The sequence below is a fragment of the Caretta caretta genome, chromosome 1, assembly GCF_965140235.1.
Source record: "Caretta caretta isolate rCarCar2 chromosome 1, rCarCar1.hap1, whole genome shotgun sequence".
Lineage (NCBI taxonomy): Eukaryota > Metazoa > Chordata > Testudines > Cheloniidae > Caretta > Caretta caretta.
The window spans coordinates 22,581,933-22,600,336 of NC_134206.1; the positions used below are offsets into that span (position 1 = coordinate 22,581,933).

At 41.3% G+C, this 18,404-nt stretch overlaps 1 protein-coding gene across 6 annotated transcripts in view; it reads right to left on the reverse strand.

Moving 5' to 3' along the window:
* Positions 1-18,404, reverse strand: part of SYTL2 (synaptotagmin like 2) — an 86,543-nt gene that overhangs the window by 3,290 nt on the left and 64,849 nt on the right. For 3 of the 6 annotated variants that reach the window (XM_075126505.1, XM_048841448.2, XM_048841437.2), the window contains exons 9-19: positions 17,851-17,952; positions 16,249-16,302; positions 12,921-12,968; positions 11,486-11,580; positions 8,622-8,741; positions 7,351-7,520; positions 6,187-6,289; positions 4,614-4,784; positions 3,097-3,175; positions 1,609-1,708; positions 662-867 (exon numbers count right to left, since the gene is read on the reverse strand). In XM_075126505.1, the coding sequence (XP_074982606.1) occupies positions 662-867; positions 1,609-1,708; positions 3,097-3,175; positions 4,614-4,784; positions 6,187-6,289; positions 7,351-7,520; positions 8,622-8,741; positions 11,486-11,580; positions 12,921-12,968; positions 16,249-16,302; positions 17,851-17,952 (1,248 nt within the window). The remainder of the gene's footprint in view (positions 1-661; positions 868-1,608; positions 1,709-3,096; positions 3,176-4,613; positions 4,785-6,186; positions 6,290-7,350; positions 7,521-8,621; positions 8,742-11,485; positions 11,581-12,920; positions 12,969-16,248; positions 16,303-17,850; positions 17,953-18,404) is intronic. The other 3 variants (XM_075126510.1, XM_075126499.1, XM_075126502.1) reach the window with 3 other exon arrangements.

Below are 18,404 nucleotides of genomic sequence, written 5' to 3' on the forward strand. Positions count from 1 at the left end.
CACATCACTCCTCTGAGTCCCTTCTCTGACTTCCTGTTTTTTATACTGCCTCATATTCAGCATCTACAAACCCCATATTCCAGGCCCCCTCCAAGCCTGCCTCAACATGTATCTACATTTTTATTTCCTTCTTTCACCACCTCCATTTTTACCAATCTCCATCATCTTCTGTCCACCAAACTTCACTCTGACGTTGCCCCTTCTGCCGAAAGACTCTTCACATTTCTCCCATATGCACCCCTTCTCTTCCTCAATTCCCTTCTTTAAACCCCCTTCTTCCATAAATCCCTCCTCCCAGCACTGGCATCTTCACATCATGGTTGTGTGTCTGAATCAGTTCATAAATTGATAGCAAGTTTTTTGGTTCAGAGTGTGTATACATGTGTAAAGTGCTATGTACATTTATGGAAAGAGAGACAATTTCTAATCCAATCTGAGATCTTCTCTAACTTGCCTGTACCCCTTAACATGACCCTATTTGTGTACTATATTTCGGGATCCCTGCTGCATGAAAGGTGACTTTCTAAATGAAGCCTAATGCCAGCAAGTTGGTCAGTGATATTTTGCTCACGGAGGGGAAAAAATGGAGAGGCAAGACAAGTAAATGGAGATCCAGGTTGTATTTTGCAAGTTAAGGATTAATTTAATAAATGATCAGTACCTGTTCCCATTCCTATCCTGAGACCTCCCAGAAAGTGATTGGCTAGTTTGTGGTGGTCCCAGACTGTAAGTTCTACACATGCTTCTTTCAAATCATCAGTTCTAAAGCCATCGTAAACCATGGTGTGGTTGAACACCGGGTTTGTAGTTTTCGCCACTGCTCTTGTTTTCTGGCGGCTTTTCCTACTAGTATCTGGAAGGATGGTACTTTGGAACAAGAAAATACTGTCAGATTATATTAAAACATTGAGGGCTACATTAACATTCTCTTTTATACGAATAATATATCTACAGGTTAACATTCTCATTAATATACTATGGGCTCTGAGACTTGGGGGAAGAGGAAACATGTGCCCACCCTCTTCAGAGAACCTGAGGTCAGGGCTGGCAGGGCTAATCACCCCCACACCTCCGAAGATGGAAGAGATAGGTGGATGGGGCAGGGAGCAGGCTTAGGAGAATTCAGTTATTGGTTTCCAGCCAGTGAGTGCCCTGCTTGTCTTGCTGCTGCCAGAGATTCTCCAGCCACTTGTCTCTAATGCCCTCCCTACGGTGTTATTATCCCTTGCCAGGAGGAAGGGAGAGAAGACAGGACAGTTTTCCCCCCTTTCCCACCTACTGCATGGCTTCCCTCCAAGACAGACATCCATCCTCCCATCCCAACCTGGTTTGTTTAAAATGCACAATAAATAAAGCTAGTTGCTCTTAAGTTAGCCCCTGGTGGTTGATGGGAATGGTAGTCAGTTTTCACTAGCCAGTCAGTCAACCAGGAAGTCAGGGCATAAAGTGCAAGGTTGGAACTCGCCATATACATTGTGTCCGATGGGTGGGTGAAATGCATCAGCCTCACAGGGCATCTTGCAAGGCAGCATCTGGGAAGTCTCTCACTCTCACGAATTAAGGGAGGATTAATTAGCATAATTTTATTCATCCTGCTATTGTGGTTACCATTTAACAAAAGAGTTGAGCTTGTTGCCCCTCAGGAGAGGGAGGTCGTTGCATTCCTTCACCCAGATGTGGACCTCTCCAGTGGACAGGGTCTTGTTACCTTTGGAAGAGACAAATAGGAAAGCAACATTCACTCCCTTTAGAAATTAAATGTGAGAGGCAAAAGGAGGGAAGTAGTCAGAGAAGGTGACTGTACAAATTTGGGAGGAAATAAATTCACAGCCATCATACCAAACAAAGGCATGTCTCCATCATTGCATTTGTATCATATGTATGCCAAACAAATCCCAAGGAAAGCAGACAGAAGAAGGGCAGGTGCATTCCCCTGTTGTTTCAATAGGATGAGGTTATCCTAGACTTCCTGTCCCAAATCCTCATGTTGTTGTACTGTGCCACATTCCTCCTCAGAAATGGCAAAATTTCAATGGTGGGTGAGGTAACTCCTGTCCTCTAATATTTCCCTCTCTTTTGTAGGCAGGCACTGGGAAATAGTAAATAGGTGCACAATTTGCTTATTTTGCATACACAGTGGCACAGCTGGGGCCAGCTTTATCTGCATGCAGCTGGCGTGAACTAATACTTAATGAGCACCCAAAAATCAGATTTAAGTGCACATTGCCAAAGCATCTAAATGGTCGCTGATTTGATCTTGAGAGGATTCGTCTACTCTTCTTATTACTTCCCAAATGCCTCCATCATGCCCAACTCAGCTACCGAAGCTGCTGACAGGAAGGAGTGAATTTGTTCCTTATTGGCCAACTTGTTAAATTAAAAGTCCTTTGCTTCACTGCCAGCCCATCCCAGCCAATTATTAATTGTCAGATAACAACTGACTCAGATCATCGTCACTATTATAAACTAGGTACTAAGGAATTCTTGTTCTTTCCCACATCCGCTGCCTTCTGAGCTCAGTGCCCTGCTACTGTTTGCTTAGCATGCGGGTGTTTGCCTGACTGTTAACGACCACTACAGTAACTAGTGGCGAAGCAGGATCTCATTCCTTGTGCTCTATTAGGTATGTAATCCAGCTAGTCACTAAAAGCCCATGCTGTCATCCAGGTGTAATTCCTAACGTCATGTGTATAAAAAAAAGCTGAAAATAGCTGAGAACTTAAACTGAATGGTAACAGACGGAATCCTAGTGATGACTGAGCCTGATGATATTGTAAAACAAAAAGAGCTCTCAACCCTGCTTACAGCGGTTTCCATCACTTCATTCTGATTCAGGCATTCTAGATTTTGGAGTGACAATCTTGGAATCTTACTACATAGATTTATATAACAAGAACGTCTTTGCTTTCTTAATAAAAAAACACTGAATAAGTCATGGTCCTGAAGTGAGTTCATGGTCAGGTTAGCTTGATTCTATAGAAAAATGTCTACTTTTTACAAAAAAGGGAGTTGAACTTTGTGAAATATATTCCCAAGAGGCTATCAAAACTAAAAAAAACAGCCAAGCAAACAAAAAAATAAAGAATGAGCACATACCCCCGACAGGCTGCGGAACATACTGAAGGGCTAGTTTAATCTCTCCTCTGTTTTCTAGTTCAAGAGCTGCTGCTGGAGTCTGAAAATTAAAACAAAAAACTCAGGCCACATTCTGGTGTAACACAATACCCCTTTTTATAGCATTCCTTGTGTGTCTCACTTATAATGAGGCAATGCCAGCAAGCAGGAAATTCTGCTTTGATATTTATTAGAAATTCTACTTCACACATGGGTAGCCATTATAGATTACATGTACAAATTGCTCTGCAAAAGTTTTCTACAGGAGTGATAGGTTTTACTGAATTATGACATGAAGCAGAATTTCTCTTTTGCCAACTGAAGATTTTCTTGCATTCTTACCTTTAGATCTTCCTCAGTTTGCAGGCAAACAAGAGAGTTTATGGGAGGAGTTTAACCCCTGGAATGTGCCTTCAGATGTAGATAGGTGCCTCTTTTGCTAAAGTACTGATAAAGACCTATGATTGTAGCTCATTCTCAAAAGAGATTTCTCCACAGTTTTGCTGCCCTCCTACCCTTCACTGGGTCATGTCTAAAATTAGAACATATGCTCTTTGGAGCAGTAGCCTTTTCTTATGTGCATTGGGAAGCACCTAGCACACTCTTGAGCACTGTAAAAAGTAACATACAGACTAAAATACCAAAGCAACTTTCAAAAATAGGTAGGCTCTAAGCAGATAGGATGCATCCGATGAAGTGAGCTGTAGCTCACGAAAGCTTAATGCTCAAATGAATTGGTTAGTCTCTAAGGTGCCACAAGTACTCCTTTTCTTTTTGCGAATACAGACTAACACGACTGTTACTCTGAAACCTGTTACTATCCCGATTAACTACTTTAATTAGAAGACCACTTGCCACCTCTTTGGCTTTTGGCTAAGGCCTTACCCACTTACTTGCTGAAAATTTTAAACCAGTTTAGTTAAAGTAATGCAAAAAAGGCTGTGTGGACACATTTTGATTTAGAAGTAGTGGTTTATTTAACATTTAGCTAGAATTGACTTAAGCCCGTTGTAAACCAAGTTGTAAACCACACAGCCTTTAGCTAATCCAGTACAACGTTCTCTGGAAGACGTGTCCTTGGATCAAGTGTAGCATCGTTTTAATATGTATCCTGTATATACAAATGACTATCTGCAAGGGGATGCAATTGATGGTCTATGCCTCCAGTGATATTATGTAGCCACATAGGCCACAAAGGCTGGAAGTTCAATTTGGGATTCCCACTCCTCAGGGTGGTTGAGAGAACAGAGTCAGACTCCTGGGGGTACAAGCTGCTTCTCTCTGAAAGCACCTCAATTGGCCAGCCACTCACTGGCACAAGGAAAGGTCTCAAAATTGTATGTCTTATCTGCTTGCCTGCAAGAAGCATTTCTATAACTGTAGCCACAACAAAAATGCTCAAGCAGGAAAAAATGAGAGGATATAAAGATGGGCAGAAGCCTGTGACTGGATAGAGATCACATCTCATTTGTACATACAACAAACACCTAAGAACTTACCCTAGGCTTAAGTGGGAACCAATTCATCTGCTTATTCTGTTTGTCATTCCAGTCCCATGTTCCCAAATCAAGTTCCACCTCACCAAGGAAACTATTGCGCCCAAAGGTGTCATTGTGCCAAACAGAGAGATTCAGTCTCTGGGTCTTTACCAGTGCCGTGTCAATTTTATACTGCAGGAAGGGAGAAGCAAAAGAATGACAATTTAAACAAGGCAGCAGAGGAGCTGGAACAATTGGTACAGTGGAGGTGCGGAGAGCCATTGAACCAAACTGTAAACCCAGTATATAATTAAAAACACTTAAAGAAAGGGGGTGCAGCAGCACATATGCAAGGGACTGTTTCATTAACACTCAAGAATCCAGGAGTGACTGAGATTAGGAGAAGGCCAGCTGTACTGGGAAATCCATTCAACAGCCCATTTAGGTCCACCAGAGACATGTAGAAAATGATGGCTACTGTACATATTTGAGACTTTAGTTCAAACAATTTAAATTCATGTTCATCTCACGTTTGTTAGTAAGAACTACAGAAAAATCAGTACATCTAATTCAGTATATCCAAACATACTGAATACTACTTGGGCAGCTATCTTAAAATATCTGTACATACAGTTATTTAAACTTCACCACACTCCTTTGAGCTAGCAAAATATTATCCCCATTTTGCAGATGGAGAAGTTAAGCTACTTGCTGACGTTACACAAGTCAATGGCGAGTTTACAACAGAACTCAGGAGTGTCTGATCTCCATCCTGTGCTCAGACCACACTTCCTTCCATACCTGTTTTCAGAAACCAAGTCACTCTAGCCAATGTAGTTGAGGAAATACATGTATAAGTGAAAGGAAAGGATACACTGGGTATCACAGAATGTCTGGTCCCACCTGTGCCATAATAAGTTAGCTGCTTTCCAGCCTATTCAGATCAAGTGATAGCTTAATGGACAACTGGGAGTTACAGAAGGACAGAGAGCTCAGGCTGGGTTGGAACCACAGGGAACAAACAAGCTGCTGTGGCAGACCCTGAGCCAGGGTGTGCAGGAGGCCAGATACTCCCAGGGAACCAGCCTGGAGGCCAGTGCTCTATATGGCAGCTGAGGAAAGACTCAAAGGTAGCCCAGAAAAGGGCTGAGAACAGGGCCTAGAGAGCCCACTGAAGAGAATCCATAAAGGACAGGAAAACCTTTTTGTTTATTGGGGCTTTCAGTTGGACTTTTGTTACCCCGGACGGGGTTACGTTTGTGATTTGGACAGAGGGTCGAGCTACATCTCTAGCATGGACCAGTGTGCGGAGAGCCAAGGAGACCCATCTTGGAGAAGGAAACTGAGGGAGGGAGTGCTAGTAGGGCCATTCTTGAACACAAGGGGGCACACTGGGGGCAGCTGCATCCTACAATACTGTGCAATAAGAAAGGGCATAGTATGGAGTAGTATCTATAGTTGGGCTGGGCCCTCAAGAAATTTTTGCCATTGACTTGCTCTGTGCTTCTGTTGCCCTTGTCTGTGAAATGAAAGCAATAGCCTTGCTTTGAAAAGTGTTTTGCAATCTATACACCTAGTAATATTAAATAAGTACCCGCAATATTTCATTAAAGACTGGATTCAATGTTTTCTTTTTCACAGAGGTCTTCCTTTTCCCCAGTTTGTATTTCTCTGGAAGCAGGTAAGTCTTTACATATCTAAAAATTTAAACAAACAGAATGATAAGGGCAGCAAGATATTGTGTAAAGCTGCAAGACATGAAATTTTTTTCTCCCCCAAATACACAAATCCAAAAATGAAATACAAGTTTTACAGAAGATAAACTTGGTTAGCAATGCAGTTGTTGTAATGTACACTTTTCAGTTAGTGATTTCTAAGTCATTCAGTACTTACCATTTCAGTAGGTCTGAGTTTTCGATAAGTAATCGCTTTAAGAATGAACATTAATGGTTTCTACAGTATTGATCAAAAGTAAAAGCCCTCTTTAGAATCACAGAAATTAGAGACAGAAGACACCTGTTGGATCATCTTGTCCCCTGCCCTTGCCGAGGCGGCATGTCTAGACCAGTGGTCCCCAACCTTTCAGAAGACGCTGGCGGGCGCTGGACACCCCGCCGCCAAAATACCACCGCCGAAAAGTGGCAGAAGTAAGAAGCGCCGCTGCCAAAATGCCGCCGAGAAACGGCAACACTTCTCAGTGGCATTTCGGCAGTGGGGTGTCCTGCGCGCGCATAAAAATGCCCCGGCGGGTGCCATGGCACCCACAGGCACCGCGTTGAGGACCCCTGGTCTAGACTTTTTGCTGGGATATCCAAATCTCATATTTAGATGTGCCAATCTAAATCTGGATGCACAAAATGGGGAATTTACCAAGCAGATTATTAATTTGATCATCAAAATACAGAATTTGAAGTTCCTAATAAATTGGGCTTCCTATATCATTCTTTGCTATGGAAGTAAATGCACACACATGTACAGCCTATGTGATTTCTGATCTGTGTAACAGTTATACCTTTATGCTCTCTATAAATGAGCCTTAAAATCTCTCTGAACTGCTATCTGCAAACCCAGTCAGCCATTTACATTCAATTCAGTGCAAGGAATCAAGGTGGCACATACTTCACTTACGTATTTTCTCTTTTTTTGTTTTCTTTTTTGAAGACAAAGATAATTGTGACTGAAAGGCTCTGCCTGCACTTCTTGTGCGTGGAAAAATAACTTCTGTTAGGAAAAACCGTGCAACCCTAATTACACTTACGGGTCTGAATGTTGTTTCTTAACATCTGCAATTGCCAAGTCTTTACACTGGGAAACAAAAATATGGAGCTCCTTCAGCTGTTCTACATAATCAATGGCAAATTGAATGTGGCCTTTAACATCCACATTGCCAAAGTCTCCACTGTAGATGCTCATTACACTTCCGCTCACCTGTACACATGTAAAGGGAAAAAAATGTTTTGTTAGTCTATGCTTCTGGTCAGACATATATGTTATTAGAATGGGAAATATTTAAGAAATTCATCTGCACTCAATTCAGAGACCGTAAAGACACAAACTGTACTCCACTTAGATGTACTTTTGAAACTGTTTTCTTTGAAAAAATGTTGTAATCCATCCAGTGAGAAAAATATTTACATTTCACTAGCTTTTATAATAAGATGGTTGTAAGCCTCCAAAAACTCAAGTGAAAAGTGCTATGTAGAAGCGCAAAGTATTATTTACTGCCTAATATACAAGACACAAAGTAAAGAGCACACCATATATACAGCATACTCCAATCAGAGTCTTCAGATATTATTCTCATGTGTCTCTATATTTTCTTTCCCACAGAAAATGGGGCCTCAATACTCTGGTGACAGGTACTCTATAAACGCCCGAAAGAGATTAGGGGTAACATTTTCAAGAATACCTAAGTGACCTAGTCACTTTTGAAAGTTTCACCCTAGGTGGATTGGAAGAACAGTAAGCCAGATGTAGAGGTGGATGGCTTTTTATTCTCATTGTCTCCCTTCAAATCCCCCAAAACTCTCCTTTGTCATGATGCTTGCAAAGAAAACTTGGCAATGGTTTAGGCCCCTGCCCATCATGCAGACTACTATTGTCTCACGGTTTCCTTGTACTCCCTGGTCTGTCAGTATCTATCTGTTGCCTCTATTCTTCTACTTGGATTGTAAGCTTCTTGAGGCAGGGACTGCTTTTTTGATCTGTATTTGTACAGCGCCTAGCACAATGGGGTCCTGATCCATGGCTGGGGGTCCTATCCACTATGATAATATAAATAAATCTATCTGTTGTAGTAAAGGCATTTGTAACGGCACCAATCCTTTGATTGGTGAAAATAAAGAAAAAAAATAGTTCAATTTGTTACATTTATATACTAAGGTCAAGAAAATGGAGCATTAGACAACTTTACATAAACTCTGATACTATAGTGATGAAGTCTAGAGAGAAATAGATACCAAGGACGGGGAACGACACAAAGGTTTAGCAAAAGCAGAGTGCCATTAAAACAAGCTTTGGTTTACATACAGAAGACAAGGATGCCATGCCAGAAGAGCCGCTAAGATTGGTTAGAGAGCTGGGGCTCTTCTTGATTCTGCCATGATGATAACTGCTTTCTGATGTTGTATCAGTGTCTCTGTCATCACTCTACAAGACATCACACAAAGGAATCCAGCATGGGCATTTAGAAATCACAAGGAACACAGTTAAAAGTTGTCCTAATTTTAAAAAGCAGACTTGTAAAGACTGGAGCTCTGTGGATATTGGGAGCCACATTCCACAGTAGTGCAGTGCAAGCAATTAATTCCTTAAATTAGATCATGCTTCTGCTTTGCATGTGGGAAGTTAGTTGTGCTAAAAAACAAAAAAAAGTTATAGGGAAACGCCACACATTTTAGAATTTGCTACCTGTGTTACAAGTTGAAATCTTGATCTAAAATGTACTTTTACTCCTTTTGTGCAATGATTAGTTTAATTAGGCTCATTAGTTTCACTTTCTCATGCATTAGCTCAGAATAATAACGCAATTTCTAATGCTAAAATCTTTAACCACTCTGATTCAATACAAGTTGTTTAGTTAAAGGAGAATGTTCATGGTAGAGGAGCATACAAGGAAATAAATGGCTTTTGGAGGATACTTTAGCAGTTACCATCAGAAGACTTGGGTTTGGTGTTACTCAGCCAGACACACGCCTGTGGAAACATCTGTCCATCCACCTGTTTGTTGCTATGAGAAGCACACTGTCTATCCTATTAAAAAAACCCATCAAACAGGTGCTTTTGGAGCATGCCTAGGTGGTCGCCAAATTCAGGATATTTTGGACTGGCGGTGGGGCCAAATTTCAGACTGAGTCCATAAACAGAACACCCTGTCAGCTGTCTCCTCTCTTTTACAGTGAAGGGAACCAGCTCAGGCACCCCATGCTGACTGCAACTGAGGCAGCATGGCATTGGGAGAGAGATGATCCTGCAGGTAGCAATGTGGGTGCTCATTTTTAGGACATCTGTGTTCTTAAATCATTGCTGTTCTGGCATCCACTAATGCGACTCCACCAGTGATGATAGCATTGGAGCTATAGTGTAGACAGGGCTCGGGTATTTTTAGATGACAACATAGAATCATAGAATATCAGGGTTGGAAGGGACCTCAGGAGGTCATCTAGTCCAACCCCCAGCTCAAAGCAGGACCAATCCCCAACTAAATCATCCCAGCCAGGGCTTTGTCAAGCCTGACCTTAAAAACCTCTAATGAAGGAGATTCCATCACCTCCCTAGGTAACCCATTCCAGTGCTTCACCACCTTCCTAGTGAAAAAGTTTTTCCTAATATCCAACCTAAACCTCCCCCACTGCAGCTTCAGACCATTACTCCTCGTTCTTTCATCTGGTACCACTGAGAACAGTCTGGATCCATCCTGTTTGGAACCCCCTTTCAGGTAGGTGAAAGCAGCTATCAAATCCCCCCGCATTCTTCTCTTCTGCAGACTAAACAATCCCAGTTCCCTCAGCGTCTCCTCATAAGTCATGTGTTCCAGTCCCCTAATCATTTTTGTTGCCCTCCTCTGGACTCTTTCCAATTTTTCCACATCCTTCTTGTAGTGTGGGGGCCCCAAAACTGGACACAGTACTCCAGATGGGGCATCACCAATGTCAAATAGAGGGGAATGATCACGCCTCTCAATCTGCTGGCAATGCTCCTTCTTATATAGCCCAAAATGCCATTAGCCTTCTTGGCAACAAGGGCACACTGTTGACTCATATCCAGCTTCTCGTCCACTGTAACCCCTAGGTCCTTTTCAGCAGAACTACTGCCTAGCCGCTCCGTTCCTATTCTGTAATAGTGCATGGGATTCTTTCGTCCTAAGTGCAGGACTCTGCACTTGTCCTTGTCGAACCTCAGATTTCTTTTGTCCCAATCCTCTAATTTGTCTAGGGCACTCTGTATCCTATCCCTACCTTCCAGCGTATATACCACTCCTCCCAGTTTAGTGTCATCTGCACACTTGCTGAGGGTGCAATCCACACCATCTTCCAGATCGTTAATGAAGATATTGAACAAAACCGGCCCCAGGACCGACCCTTGGGGCACTCCGCTTGATACCGGCTGCCAACTAGACATGGAGCCATTGATCACTATCCATTGAGCCCGATGATCTAGCCAGCTTTCTATCCACCTTATAGTCCATTCATCCAGCCCATACTTCTTTAACTTGCTGGCAACCCTGGTCAACTACAGGTGTTGTTTTTGGCATGCACAGATGAGGCCCAAAGGGTTCACTCTAGGGCCCATCAACAACTGCTTTTTAAGAAGCCAGAGGACTTTCAACTAGCTCGGATACTTTACCCACAAGAGCAGAGCATGCTGTCTGCAACACTGAGCATCTACTGATTCAGGGACTGAGACAGATTTCTAACTGAACCCCAGTCTCAGACAGGCTACCAAGCTGATCTCCCCAGCGTACTGTTTTGGGAGAATTCACCAGATGGCACTATTACACATCTTACAAGCTCTCTTTCTTAGCATGTGAGCAGTGTATAGTCTGAAAAAAATACTGTATTGTTAGATGGAGACTGTTTAAGGGAAGCTGTTGCAAACAGCAAAAGAGTTTGCTCTGTCTTAATTGCTCAAACTAGCATCAGTTCTTGATGGAGAGTTGCATCCCAGGAACTGAGCATTGCTACTTGGGCTGAGATATCTGAAAAAGGGAATTGCCTACATGCTGTTTGCGGCCACCTCTCTTCAAGTTCTGGTGTACATGTAGTGTAAATTACACTGAGAAGAAACCCCAGCTCCACACCACTGATTCAAAAGTAAGCTGACCTGGAAGGCCCCAGAAATGAATACATTAAATTACTCCTCTTTATACTATTTTTTTAAAATCAGATACTTGCCTCTTCCTGTAGAAATGCTGGTACTGACTTGCTCAGTCTTTTGAGTTTTTCAGGATTTGAAAACTGATTATCGGGGTCTGAAGGCACTGTGGAGACTAAAAGAGCAGCAATTCAAGTTTTAAAAATATCCTGCCTTCTGACATTAACCGAACTTGGTCCTAATAAGCAGAGATTGGGATAGACTACTTTGGACAAAAATACATTTACATGCACATGCTGTATCCATGTGTAACTTGTATGCAAGGTATTTCATAGATTCATCAATTTTAAGGGCAGAAGGGACCATTATAGTCATCTAGTCTGACTTGTGCAACAGGCTAGAGAACCTTGATTCACTATGTTGTGCTGTACATAAAATATAATTTTTACATATAATTATATAATACACTAACCCAGGTGCTGCATGAAAGTTTTGACCACAAATTTAAAGATTAACTTTAAAAAACCTTTTACCTGCCAACTCTTAAGGTTTCTGATTTCCTCCTGGAACAGAAGGCGGAACCGTGCTTTTTGGACATGAACAATGTCACTAAATGTAGCTGAGATAACAGAACTATGGCTCTTGATCAGAAAATAAAGGCCAAGCCCTGCTCTCCTTACTCATGCAACTAGTCTCATTCATGTCAATGGGATTATACGTTAAACGAGCAGGGTTTAGTCCCAGAAGAGGAAGTCATTTTCAAATATTCTGATTTGGTTACATAATGTATTAACAGACAGAATGTATTCTGTTAATGATTCAGTATCTAAAGCATGTCTGTTCACCTTCAAAAGTGTTTTCATTGAATTACATTGCCAAATTCTTAATTTAATACATTGTTCATAGCAACAGTGCAGAAGCTAGCCTTGCAAGTAATGACTTATATCAAACCAATGGTTCTCAGCCTTGTACTATAGCATGATCTTTTCCATCCCAGGAGTCCAGCCCCATTTAGGAATATAGGAAAGGTAAGGTGACACCCTCCCCCCTGACACCTATTTAAAGCCTCCGGGTTGAGGACTTTGGCACTATACATGATGTTTGCAAAACTGCACTAACTGCTTTTGCTACAATGTCATGCATTATCATTTCCCATGACAGACAAGGAGTACCAATTTGGCAGCATGCCAGATACAATCAAGGTTAAGTACGCGTGCAAATGTTGTAGTAACCATGTACAATTCCTCCCCAGATGTCACACACGTGCATCCCAAACAAACTTGGTACAAGACAAGGTGTCTCAGTCCAATTACCCCAAAACTGAAATTGTACCTCAAGGTTACACTGAAAATACACAAGGCATTGTTGGCACGCAGTTAGCTTTGTGAGCTGCAGCATTTAGTAACAAAAACAAAGTCCAGACTTATTAGTTAGTTGATATTAAATTAAAGGGATTTGAAACTAAATCAGTGGAGAGTTATATCCACTGGTTGATTGAAAGATCCTGTTACTCACTTCCTTGTACATTTTCATTTGTCTCTTGTTGCTGATCGGTTTTCTGATCTGCTCAGATGGGCAACATTGAGAACAATACATTGTCATTCAGTAGTAAAGATATCAGGTTTGTATAAACAAGGAGTCCTTGGGGGACCTTAGAGACTAACATTTATTTGGGCATAGCTTTTGTGAGCTAAACCCACTTCATCAGATGCATGGAAAACACAGAGGTAGGTATAAATACACAGCATATGAAAAGATGGGAGTTGCCTTACAAAGTGGGGGGTCAGAACTAGCGAGCCAATTCAATTAAGGTGGAAGTGGGCTATTCTCAACAGTTGACAAGAAGGGGTGAATACCAAGGGAGGAAAAAAATCACTTTTGTAGTGCTAATGAGGCCAATGTAATCAAGGTGGCCCAGCAGGGGGAAATTAGTTTTTGTAGTGACCCATCCACTCCTAATCTTTAGTCAGGCCTAATTTGATGGTGTCCAGTTTGCAAATTAATTCCAGTTCTGCAGTTTCTCGTTGGAGTCTGTTTTTGAAGTTTTTTTGTTGAAGAATTACCACTTTTAAATCTGTAATTGAGGGTCCAGGAAGACTGAAGTGTTCTCCTACTGGTTTTTGAATGTTATAATTCTTGACATCTGATTTGTGTCCATTTATTCTTTTGCATAGAGACTGTCCAATGTACATGGCAGAGGGGCATTGCTGGCACATGATGGCATATATCACATTGGTAGATGTGCAGGTGAACGAGCCCCTGATGGTGTGGCTGATGTGGTTAGGTCCTATGATGGTGTCCCTTGACTAGATATGCGGACAAAGTTGGCAAGGGGTTTTGTTGCAGGGACTGGTTCCTGGGTTACTGTTTTTGTTGTGTGGTGTGTAGTTGCTGGTGAATATTTCCTTCAGGTTGGGGGGCTGTCTGTAAGTGAGCACTGGCCTGTCTCCCAAGGTCTGAGAGAGTGAGGGATCGTCCTTCAGGATAGGTTGTAGATCCTTGATGATGCGCTGGAGAAGTTTTAGTTGGGGGCTGTAGGTGACGGCTAGTGGTGTTCTGTTACTTTCTTTGTTGGGCCTGTCCTGTAGTAGGTGACTTCTGGGTACCCTTCTGGCTCTGTCAATCTGTTTCTTCACTTCCCCAGGTGAGTACTATAGTTTTAAGAACACTTGATAGAGATCCTGTAGGTGTTTGTCTCTGTCTGAGGGATTGGAGCAAATGCGGTTGTATCTTAGAGCTTGGCTGTAGACAATGGATTGTGTGATGTGGTCTGGATGAAAGCTGGAGGCATGTAGGTAAGTATAGCGGGCTGTAGGTTTCCGGTATAGGGTGGTGTTTATGTGACTATCGTTTATTTGCATCGTAGTGTCCAGGAAGTGGATCTCTTGTGTGGACTTGGTCCAGGCTGAAGGTGGCGTGGAAATTGTTGAAATCCTGGTGAAATTCCTCAAGGGCCTCCTTCCCATGGGTCCAGATGATGATGATGTCATCAATGTAGCGGAAGTAGAATAGGGGCATTAGGGGACGAGAGCTGAGGAAGCATTGTTCTAAGTCAGCCATAAAAATGTTGGCATACTGTGGGTCCATGCGGGTACCCATAGCAGTGCTGCTGATTTGAAGGTATAAATTGTACAAAATCAGACATCAAGAATTATAACATTCAGAAACCAGTAGAACACTTCAATCTCCCTGGATACTCAACAACAGACTTAAAAGTGGCAATTCTTCAACAAAAAAACTTCAAAAACAGACTCCAACGAGAAACTGCAGAACTGGAATAAATTTGCAAACTGGACACCATCAAATTAGGCCTGAATAAAGACTGGGAGCGGATGGGTCACTACAAAAACTAATTTCCCCCTGCTGGGCCACCTTGATTACACCTATGCCCAAATAAATTTGTTAGTCGCTAAGGTTCCACAAGGACTCCTCATTGTTTTTGGTGATACAGACTAATACGGCTACCACTCTGAAACCTGTCACCAGGTTTATATAGTGATTGTAGAACCAGACACTTTATACGTCAACCTGAAGATCGATCATCTTTCGTCCTCCTTCACAATCATCATTGGCCTGGATTTCCAAGACCCGTATCATCCCTCACTGTACATTTGGGGCATTTTCCTTTTTTTTGACAATCTGGAGTGCAACCAATGCAACAGGACCTATCAGCAAGTGAAGTCCAAGCATTAAAGGCGAGATTTTCAAAATTGCTTCAGTACTGGCCTGAAGCTGCTCCCTCTGAAATCAACATTTGACCAAGTACTGAGCACTTTGGAAACTCCCACCCTAAATTTGCCAGGGTAGATATTGGTGTCAGTCTTTACCATGACTGACTCGAGCACAAAAATAATCTGGCTGCTTGAAAAGACAAAAAACCTACCCTTTCAGCTCAATTATACGTACACATTTCATATATATTTTCACTGAAATCCACAGCTATGTCCCCAGTTCAGGGAAATGCTTAAGTACATGCTTAAAGGCCCACTGATTACTCTCTGCACCATGCAATGGACAGCAGTATAGGGCCCAAGTGCACTATGATCAGACTACAGACTGACTACAAAACACAATGAAGCCTCTAAAAGAGTCAGTAATAAATACAACTAAACGTGACTAGTTTTAGAATTGTGGTGCCACTGGATAGCACTTAAAAGGAAGTAAAAATGTGTTCTATACCACCATATTCAGTGTCACTAGCTCAGTGTAACCTAGTAATTTTTGGTTTTGTTTTAAATTCAGGATCTTTTAGTCCGTGTTTACAAACACTCACTCAATGACATCAATGAGAGAGTTGTGCACATATATGATGGAGAGTTTGGCCCATGCAATATACCAGATGAATTTATAAGTGTACTAGTCGATCATCAGTATCGAGAGTCGGCAAGCCAGTGGCTTATCCATTATCTCAGAGCAAGCAAATCCACTTGTGTCTTAAGTCTTTGCTTTGCTGGATAGAACCATTTTACAGCGCAACAATTAGCATGCTAATTTGATATTTTAGCAGCCCAATTCTTCATTGAGTCAATACCCAAAGCTCTCATTGACTTCAGCGGCCATGACACATGTGGAATGCCTGAAGGATCAAGCCCAGATGAAACACTGTGACATAAACAAAGTTGTTTACAATAATAGTTGGATATAACAATACTAATATATTGTTTAGAAATAAAAGCAAAGGTGGAGAAATGCTACCCAAGTATTTAAACCATGCAGAAATTAACTAATTAAATTACCATACAGCAGTGATACAATTCTGAAATTCACCAACTCTTTGGCTGGTGAGTGGAGGAGAACACTGAAAAAAATACTATGTTCATGCACACACAAATAAGATATTTACCATCTTCAGCACTAAGTACTAACTCTTCTTTTGGGATATCTACTTTTCCTTTATCTGTACAGGAAAAAGTAACAGTTAGTAAAGTTTGCTGTTCAGGAAGGTAGTATGGATTATAGTGCCAGCCACAGAGTTTATAAGAAATAAGGTCAAAAATCAGCAGAGCCACAGCCCAGCTTAAATGCATAAACCACAAGGTTAAATGCTGTCCATAAAACACTTTCTACCTGGATTACAAAATTCAACTAGTTTGCTCTAAAGGGAGCTCTCATGTCATTGTTTAATGCAGTTTACATCAGTACAGTGCTGTACTGATGCCTGAAGTCCTACAGTCAGTTACAAATAAGCAACAGCACATTAAAAATAAAGAGAATGAAGAGTTCTTATGTCTGTATTTTAAACTAGTGTAAGATGCCTGAACTGACCAGCTCCTTCCAAAACCCAAAGCTCTATTCATGAATATCTACATGCATGAAGTTTCACACATTTTCCCCATTATGCACAGCAATCAATAAGATATTGAAAAATACACAACAATGAACATAGGTGTAAGTGAAATTTTGAACACAAGCATATTTGATTGCATAATTTAAATAGGAACTCAGAGCCAAATTTACTGCTGGTGTAAGTAGGTGCAATTCTACTGAAGTCAATGCAGTTGTCTCACTTGCACCACTCATTAATTTGGTCCATATCCATTTGTAGGTGAAAGTTGATATTTGTATGTTGCTCCTTTGGGTGCTTGCACATCCCCTTATTGTATAACAAGCACAAAGCCCTCTACTGAGCAAAGCCAGGCTGATTAAGATCAATTCAATGCATATTTCTTGGAAGACGTCTGCTGAGTGGATAAATTTACATGAACACTCCTGTGTAAACTCCATGCAAGTTATTTATAAATAGAGCTGGCCCACAAGAGAAAACTATAACCATGGAGAGCATTTCAGGAGACTCAAGGCCGATCTGGCTTTATAAAAACCCAAAACAAAACAACAACAAAAACCCATGCAAATGGGAGGACAGGATTAAATGTTTTCTCAGTCACAACCTGGACATTTATAGATTTACAGCTAGTGGCAGAGAAGAGTTAAGCCCTCTTTAAACCTTTAAAACTTGCTAGTGGAATTAGGAATGGACATGGCAGTTGCATCCTTGCCAGCCTATTTCCTGCCACTGCAAGTATAAACATTGTTACGAAGATGGCTATTTGAATGGAATGTGAGAGGAGATGAAAGAAGGGGTTGAAAAAGCATGTCTTAATTAAGCGTGCAAAAAAGAAGCCTATTTTATATTCAACTGTGACTGAGAATGAAATACAGGAGTAAGTGTTCAAAATGAGCATGCAGCATTGAAATCAAAACCTGGTCAAAAGCACCATTTAGACTAGAGCACTGCTCCTTACTTCTTATTCAGAAGTCAGATTATAAAGTATGGTGGTTATTTATTTACTTATTTTGGATGCTCATTCTGAGGACAGTTTTCCTGCCAAAACCCATGGTTGGAATATTAGAGCGCCAGTTGGTGAAGATGTGTGGAAGGATAGTATATAAGTATTTTTAAGCTTAGCTGGGGGCATGGAAGACAGCAGACAAGCTTTGTGCTCACTTGATGTGGCTGATGGAATGTCCTCTAGACTTTTGGAAGGCCTTTGCCTATCTGCACTCCTTTTCAGAGCCTTCAAAATAGGATCTAATTCTTCTTCTGAACCTGTCACGGGACAAAATACATGAACACTGCACAGACAGACAGACATGCCTTTTTAAATGAGAGCCACTTTAGAAATCAATGGCTATTTTTAACTAATGAGATATTTTAACCCTTAGCAAAACATTAAAAATTCTAGTTTTCACAACTATGAAAGACCAAAGGAAAAATTAGGGAAAGGTGCAGATGTTTAGTCATGGATTTGGAGACATAATGGAATACTAAATTACTAGGTAAAAATACGTGCACTACCAAAGACCAGCAGGATCAATAGTCACTGAATTCAATAGCTTAAATTACTTGGACACAGGCTTTCAGGAATACATATTTTAGAAGTGATTTAACTGTAAACTGCCATGGCAGCATTGTATTGACTTGGGGAAAAAAAGGAAATTTAACATTAATTTTAAGAGTTATGGAGCAAAAATTTACCCCTCCGGTGTGTTTGTATAGGT